General features: G+C 41.0%; 2 protein-coding genes across 2 annotated transcripts; both read right to left on the bottom strand.

The window, feature by feature from the left end:
* Positions 1–3,266: 3,266 nt before the first annotated feature.
* On the bottom strand, positions 3,267–4,370 carry LOC122535515. The gene is made up of 3 exons (XM_043667112.1): positions 4,229–4,370; positions 3,619–3,898; positions 3,267–3,540 (listed from the first exon to the last, which is right to left on the bottom strand). Exons 1-3 carry the CDS (start codon positions 4,368–4,370, stop codon positions 3,267–3,269), a joined length of 696 nt encoding a protein of 231 aa, XP_043523047.1.
* A 1,721-nt stretch (positions 4,371–6,091) lies between these two features.
* On the bottom strand, positions 6,092–6,646 carry LOC122535514. The gene has a single exon (XM_043667111.1). The coding sequence runs from the start codon at positions 6,644–6,646 to the stop codon at positions 6,092–6,094; it is 555 nt and encodes a 184-aa protein (XP_043523046.1).
* Between the last annotated feature and the right edge of the window lie 830 nt (positions 6,647–7,476).

The following is a 7,476-nucleotide window of genomic DNA, read 5'->3' as shown; positions in this document are numbered from 1 at the left end:
ATTAATAATCCTGCATGATATGATACTTTATAAAATATTCCGGTAAATGCAAAGCCACCTTACATTTTGTGCATTCCCAAGTCGTTTCGCTTCTTTTTTTGTGTTTATAACACACTTTACACATTCTAGTTGGGTGTTGCTTTCTAGGAGGTTCATCAATATATTTCGCGAAATGAGCCCAATATTGTGCCTGTAAGCGTGTTGGTGTTTGATTTTCTGCGAATTTCACGCTTCTTGTGTAGTCAGGTAGCTGTACATATTTTAAAATTGCCTCGGCTATATTTATTCTGTAATTCACGTATGATTGTCTTCCTGGATCTTGTAATTGTTTGTTCATAATGTATGTATTAAATAGGGTCATGTCAAACATGTAAAAAAAGAGTTTTTTTATAACCCTTGAGGTATTTCCTCATAATGGAGAAACATGCCAACATTTGGTCATTTAGGTCAATGACCACCCATTCCTTTGTTGTACTCAATCACGCAGTGGGTTTCAATTTCGTCCTATCACGTTTGTCCCTTACTTCGGTCAATTCTACCGTTGTCAACATATAGACGTCACGTCTGTCCTTCCATCTTAAAGCTAATAATTTGCACGTTCTTACGACTGAGTGCGTTGCACGTTCTATGTAGATGTTCTCCTGGTTTTAACTTGTTTGTTGAAAGATCCTTCGGCATATTTTTTCTGTTATTACGCACGGCGCTGATAACATTTGTTTTTTGTTTGTGCAATCTTAGAAAAAGAGCGGGTGAGGAGTACCAGTTGTCAATGCACAATGTGTATCCTTTATTTAGTACCGATTCTGCCAATTCCATTACAACATTTTCTGATGCACTATCATTTATGTGAATTTTGTCTTGGCCAGTATATATTTTAAACTTGCTGCAGAATCCGATACTTGCTTCACACAGTTTATATATTTTTAATCCAAACCTGGCTCGTTTGGATGGGTTAAATTGTTTATACATTAAATGACCTTTATATCGCATTAATGACTCGTCAATATTTATGTTTTCATCCGGCGTGTAAATCATATTAAATTTGTTGTTCCAGTAATTAACAATTGGTCTTATTTTGTGAAGGCGATCGTTGTTGCAATCCGTTACATTACTTGAGAAATGCAAACATCGTGAAATCTGTGTAAATCTTTTGAGCGGCATTACTTTTACCAAATATAGGTGTTTCTAGCACTTCCCGATTAGATTGTCACGGTGTGACGGTGTCGAAATGGGAGGAAAGAAAAAAACAGCGATAAAATGATTCCCGTCCGTGGAGCAGGAACCGCACTGAAGAGAACACCTTTTAAACTTGCTAAATTTCCAAAAACAAAGAAAAAGACACCTCGAATTATTTTATCCGGATGTCACTTCAACCCTTATTATTACTATCTGTAGAAAAGGAACGAGTGCAGGACGTAAATAAAAAGATGTGAACCAAATGAAGGACAAAACTAAACTGAAAACTTTATTACGTTTTCCATACAGTTTTTCGGCAAAGTATGGTAGAAGGGGATTTCCCAGAACGATGTGTCGGGTGACACTTCGTGAGCCCCATACCTCCAGGCGCCAGCCGGACTCAAGTGATTTGCGTTACAAGACCAATGCATTTGTATATTTGGTTTTTTGACTTGCGTCATTAAAATATACAGCGCATAATAGGCCATCATTTCATCCTTGGTAACTGGAAACCAACCATCATTCAGTTTCCTTCTTCTCCCATTGCTCATTATTTGTTGCGCGTGAAGATTTGTTTGTGTAACTACAATATCCCACAAATTTTCGTCGAACACAAGACTTGAACATTTGAATCATATTCTGGTCGAAGTCCTCTCAAAATATACATTTTAAGTTCAAATTATTCGACATTTTTTCCTAGTTGTATACATTTATTTGCTAACGCCTCTGCCTTGTTTATGAACATGTCGACGATTTCATTTTTCTCCATTTTTAAATTCGTTAGCTCATTAAGCGACCTCGTCTTTTATTCTTCGCTTTCAGCCGCCATATCTAATTTTATTCTTGTCCACAATTTTCTGGCGTTTTTTTCATTGCTGTATTTTAATATTTGGGCTTTACTCACGTTTTAATCATTATCGATCTTGCTGTGTAATTATCATTGTCCCAATCATTTCATTCTTTCAGGTTTTTTCGTATTCCGTATCTCCAATTTCTATTTTTTTTTTCTCTTTTCGCAACCACGACGCTCTGCTACCAATTGTGATTTTCTATCTTTTTTTTTTTTGCAACAACCATGCTCTTCTACAAATTGTGAGTGAATTAAATGAAACATACACTTTTAATTAACACGTATAATATATAAGAAAATAGAACAATGTGTTTAACAGCTCTCTCATATGAAATCACTCTCTCACTCATCAATATTACTCTCTTAACTCTAACTCGCAAATAGACACTTGTTTCTTCGCTTTCGAACAAAGGCGTACTACTACGCAATACTCTCATGCCATTGTCTCCATTCGACTCTCATATACATTCACACACATATAACTTAAAGTCAAATCTACAAACATAAAACCTAATCCACAAATATAAAACCAAATCCACACGGTATAGGGTAATATTTAATGATGGTCCATTCGTTTTTCTCTAACATAGGTATCTCGATTTTGTAGATGATTGTGTTGTTGACTATTATTGCTGTGAGTTTACTGATGTCTATAATAGTTTGAAAATTTTCTTTTTGTGCGGGAATTGTAACGGATTTAGTCTTGGTTACCTTTTTGTATGCTTGTATAAATCGATTTATGTCAATGAGTATCGTGTCGATTATTCCGTTTTTTCCCTAGTATTATGATGTTATAAAATTCATTGATGTTACTCGTAAATTCTGAATATAATATTTCTAAAGTGAACAGCATTTCGCCAAACGCTAGAGTGCTCTGTGTTTCCTGTAGTCTGGTAGATTGTTTTATTGGCTTGGCTGTGAGACTTTCAAAGTGATCATCCGCGAATATTTGTTTTAGCATAACATAGTCTGGTTTTGTATTACGCTGCTGATTTTGTTCTGGTCATCAAAAAGTTCGTCTATATTTTTATTGATTAGGTCTAAGTCGTCGTTGTCTAATGTCCCGAATAGGGTTTTGGATATTGAACCGATCGCGTTTATCAGTCACCGTTCTGTTCGTCGGTGTAGTATGGTCTAGAGTTTTTGTATTGATTTCCCTACTTGTCTTATCTTACTTTGTATTATTGGGTATCCTTTCCTTTTACATCTATTAGAAATACAGTATCAGAAATGTGTTTGATCACGCGATAGAATACGGCTGTTCCAAAGGGTGCCTTACATGATCCACTTTTATAAATACGTGCGTTGTCTTGAATAAATTATCAAAAATGAAATATGAGCGTTTTGAATGATGTCGCGTTGGTCTTGGTCGATTCTCTTGCATGTGTCTTCTAAATTTGTCGACGGTAAAGTCCGTATGTGTCTCTGTGTCCACGAAAAATTCTCCTGGCATTCTAAGGCGTGTACCGTATATCATTTCAGCCGCGGTTGCCTGTATGTCGTGTTTATAGCTATTCCTCAAACCAAGCATTACTGCTGGGAGTACTTCCAACTAATTTTTGTCTTCGTGGCAACAAATTGCCGTCTTCAGAGATCTATGCCACCTTTCAATCATTCCATTGGATGGAGAGTGATACACAGTTGTGCGGATGTGCCTACATCCAATTAGTTTTGCTAACGAATTGAATATTTGCGATTCGAATTGGGCTCCACGGTCTGTTGTTATTGTGGCCGGGGCTCCAAATCTCGCGATCCAATTTGCATAGATCCCTGTGGCTATGGTATCCGCGCTTATTTCTTTTAGCGGGACCGCCTCAGGCCACCTGTCTATTATTGTTAAACAGTATTTATAATTGTCGACTGTCGGTAGTCCTATTATATCGATGTGGATATGTTGGAACAGTAATATGGCTCGACGGATTTTTGACGTGTCTACCAATTTTACTTCTTTGACAGTTTATACAATTTCTTGCCCAAAGTAAGATGTCTCTATTCATCCCCGGCCATATGAATCTTTTCGCGATTAAGTGTCTTGTGGCTCGGCCGAAATTGTGTACGCTGTGGGATGGGCGAAATTGTGTACGCTGTCAAAGATTTTCTTTCGCAGCACTACTGGGATATATGGCCTAATTATGTCGGTGGATATCACAAAATACTGTTTCGTTTGTATTATCTTTAGTTTTTTAATTTGTAGGACTGTACTTTGTAAGACTTGCGTTAATTCGGGGTCCTTTGATTGTTCTTCGGCAAGTTCTGTTGTGCTCATCACGACTGGCATACTGATAACGTTCAGCCGCGATAGAGCGTCTGCCACTTGATTGTCAGATCCCGGAATGTGGGTCATTTTTGTCGTAAATTGTCCACTGTCGTATCTGTCTTGGTGAGGCTTTGTCGGATTTTTGTAGGAACGCGTGCGTCAGCGGTTTATGGTCCGTCAGTATCGTGAAGTCTCGTCCTTTTAATAAATGTTTAAAATGTCGTACCGCTTTGTAGACGGCAGTCAGTTCACGATCGTAGGTACTATATTTTGTTTCCGCTGGTGAAAATTTCTTTGAAAAAAAACGCTATGGGTTCCCACAAACCGTTCACTTCTGTTGGAGTACAGCCCCACAAGCTAAGTCAGATGCGTCAGTTATCAGTTGTAATTGAGTATTTAATTTTGGATGGGCCAGTAGTGCCGCATCCGCCAACGAGTCTTTGCATAGTTTAAATGCATAGTCTGTTTGTTCCGTCCAGTTGATAGGTCTTTTGTCCTTCTTTTTCGCTCCTTTTAATAGCTCTGTCAGTGGAGCTTGTGCAGCAGCGGCATTTCTTATAAATCGCCGATAGAAATTGACCATCCCAAGAAAACGCTTTAATTCTACTATGGTCTCCGGCTTTGGGAAATTTAATATTACTTCTACTTTTTCAGGTACAGGCTTGGCTCTCTTTTTATCAATTTGGTACCTCAAGTACTGTACTCCAAAACCGCATTTAGCGGTGTTAATTGATACCGTACTGCTGCAGTCGCTCCAATACCTGTCGTAAGTGTTCTTGATGCTCGGACTCGTTGGAGGAGGCTATTAATACATCGTCAATATAGCAAAATGCAAAATCGAGACTCCGGAGAACGACGTCCATGAAACGCTGGAAGGTTTGTGCCGCATTCTTCAATCCGAATGGCATGACGTTATATTCGAAAAGACCGAATGGCGTGATTACTGCTGTCTTTTCACGGTCTTCTGATGCCATCGGAATCTGGTGGTAGGCTTTCTCTAAGTCTAATGTCGAGAAGATATTCTTACCGTCCAGTGCGTGCGCGAAGTCGTGCAGATGTGGTATCGGGTATTTGTCCGGTGTCATCTGTGCGTTTAGTCGGCGGTAGTCACCACATAACCTCCAACCGCCATTTTTCTTCGGAACCATGTGCAGCGGGCTGGCCCAAGCGCTGGAGGAAGGACTGCAAATTCCCTGCTCCATCATTATCCGGAATTCTTCGTGTGCTACCTTGAATTTGTCCGGTGCCTACGAGGTGGTTCTGCACATGGTCTACCTGTGGTGGTTATGTGATGACGTACCTTATGTTTCGGTGGTCCTTGTCCTTGTGTAGGTCTTGTTACGTCGATATATTGCCTCAACAACGTATTGTATTTTTCGTATAGTCTGTTTCCTATGGTTGAGATTGATTGTTGGGTGGTCGTGCTAATTTCTCCTACCGTGTGGATTTTGGTGTAGTCGTCCATAATTCTTTTATTCTCAAGTCCACCAGAAGACCGTGATGTTTCAGGAAATCGGCGCCAATTATCGGTTGCTGGACCTTCGCGACGGTAAACTTCCAGATAAATGGTCGTCGCAGTCCGAAGTCCAGAGTGAGCGTTGTTTCGCCTAAGATCGGAATCGATGTACCATCTGCTGTGTAGATACTGAAAGGAGAAGGGGCGACATTTCCTTTTGCCGAACTAAGCGGCAATACAGATATGTCGGCCCTCGTATCTATTAGAAAAGCAATTTTATTTTTGTAATCGGAAATTACTAGACGACTACTTTCCACGCCACCCAGCGTCGTCAGGGCTGTGGGGCGTGCAGTTAGTTTTCCGCCGGCGGTGCGATTGCGGGGATATTAGTTTCGCCCGGTTTTGGCTTCCACGCGCATGGGAGTATGCATCTGTACGCCTTTGCTCCAAAGCGTCGGTGGTAGTAGCAGTGGCCCGTGGTACGTCTTGCGGAACTGGAACGAGATCTGGAACGGGCCCCTGAACCGCTTCTCCATCTGGGTTGCTGCTCCTGCCGCGTTTCTCGCATTTCCAACGCCGTCAATCGCCTCAGGATTTCCGCCATTTGAGACGCTAGGAACTGGCTCGCGTCCATTCCTGGCGCTTCCGGTTGCCTTTCCGATCGTTGTTGCAGAAAGGAAGTCGCCATGTTTCCATGGGTTATCGGCGCCGCGTGTGGCGTCTCCATCACCTTGTCTGCTATTTGGGCCAGCTTCGTTAGGTCTGTGCTCTCACTTGCCACCAAAATATCGTGCAGGTTTTGGGGCACTTGTTCTAGGAACATTGATGTTAGCACACTTTCCGCTAGTCTTCCTTCCGCCAAACTCCTCAGTCTGTGCACGTAGTGGGATGGTTTTTCGTCACCCATCCTGCATGTCTTCAGGAGTTGACGGGATCTTGCTTCTTCCGTTTGATCGTACAGGTCTAATAACCGCTGCTTTAAGGTGTATTTGTTCAAAGCAGGCGGTGTCCTCAACGTCCGCTACGTATCTCAATATTTCGGGGCGGAGTTGCGACAGCAGGAAAAAATATTTTGCCTCGTCGCTGGCGATTTTTGCCGTTCTCATTGCTGCTTCCGCCTGAATAAACTAGAACTCTGGATCCTCCTTCATAAACGGCGGGACTGACTTAAATGCTAGTGCCGTTGTGCAGTTGTCCTCTTCCTGCTGAGCACGTGGCTCCTCTTGACTGTTTCCCGACCGCGTGCGGATAGGGGATCGCGATGTGGGCCATTTCGAGTGTCTCACGTTAATTTATCAAATATTAGTATTTAGATTTCGGATTTTTTTTATTTTTTTCGCGGTTCTAATCACGTCGGGCTGTCACCACTTTGTAGGAACACGTAGTAGAGTAAAGTAGAATCCTACCACGGGTTCTCACATAAATAATTAGACTCGTATGAATTCTTCGGTAAATATATATTTTGAATTATACAAACTTTGGCTTTCTTATCACAGTACACTCAGAGCTTCGATGGTAGCGAACGAAGACTAAGAAAAAGAAGAAGGGCTTTTCTTTTTTTTTGTGTTTGCTGGTTTTTCCTAATTGCAGTCCCTGGGGTTTCCTTGAAGCCTTGTACCTGCATTTAACATTGTTGGTTAGCTTTTGTTCAATGATTTCATGAGTGGTTTGTTTGTTTGTTATCCGTGTTTATTCGTGTTGCAGGAGAAAATTTTCAAAAAACCTGCGTTTCATGAT

This window comes from Frieseomelitta varia, unplaced genomic scaffold, assembly GCF_011392965.1.
Source record: "Frieseomelitta varia isolate USP_RPSP 00005682 unplaced genomic scaffold, Fvar_1.2 scaffold_731, whole genome shotgun sequence".
Taxonomy (NCBI): Eukaryota; Metazoa; Arthropoda; class Insecta; order Hymenoptera; family Apidae; genus Frieseomelitta; species Frieseomelitta varia.
Note: the sequence above shows the minus strand (reverse complement) of the source record. Positions and strands in the feature narration are given on the sequence as shown.

Bases quoted from the DNA above. Each gene is read 5' to 3' on its own strand.
- LOC122535515 (XM_043667112.1), bottom strand. From the start codon at position 4,370: ATGACCCACATTCCGGGATCTGACAATCAAGTGGCAGACGCTCTATCG. The intron at 3,899-4,228 runs GTACAGTCCTAC...TCGATATAATAG, and splicing joins ATTAACGCAAGTCTTACAAA to GACTACCGACAGTCGACAAT. The intron at 3,541-3,618 runs TCTGAAGACGGC...TGGTTTGAGGAA, and splicing joins ATTGAAAGGTGGCATAGATC to TAGCTATAAACACGACATAC.
- LOC122535514 (XM_043667111.1), bottom strand. From the start codon at position 6,646: ATGGGTGACGAAAAACCATCCCACTACGTGCACAGACTGAGGAGTTTG.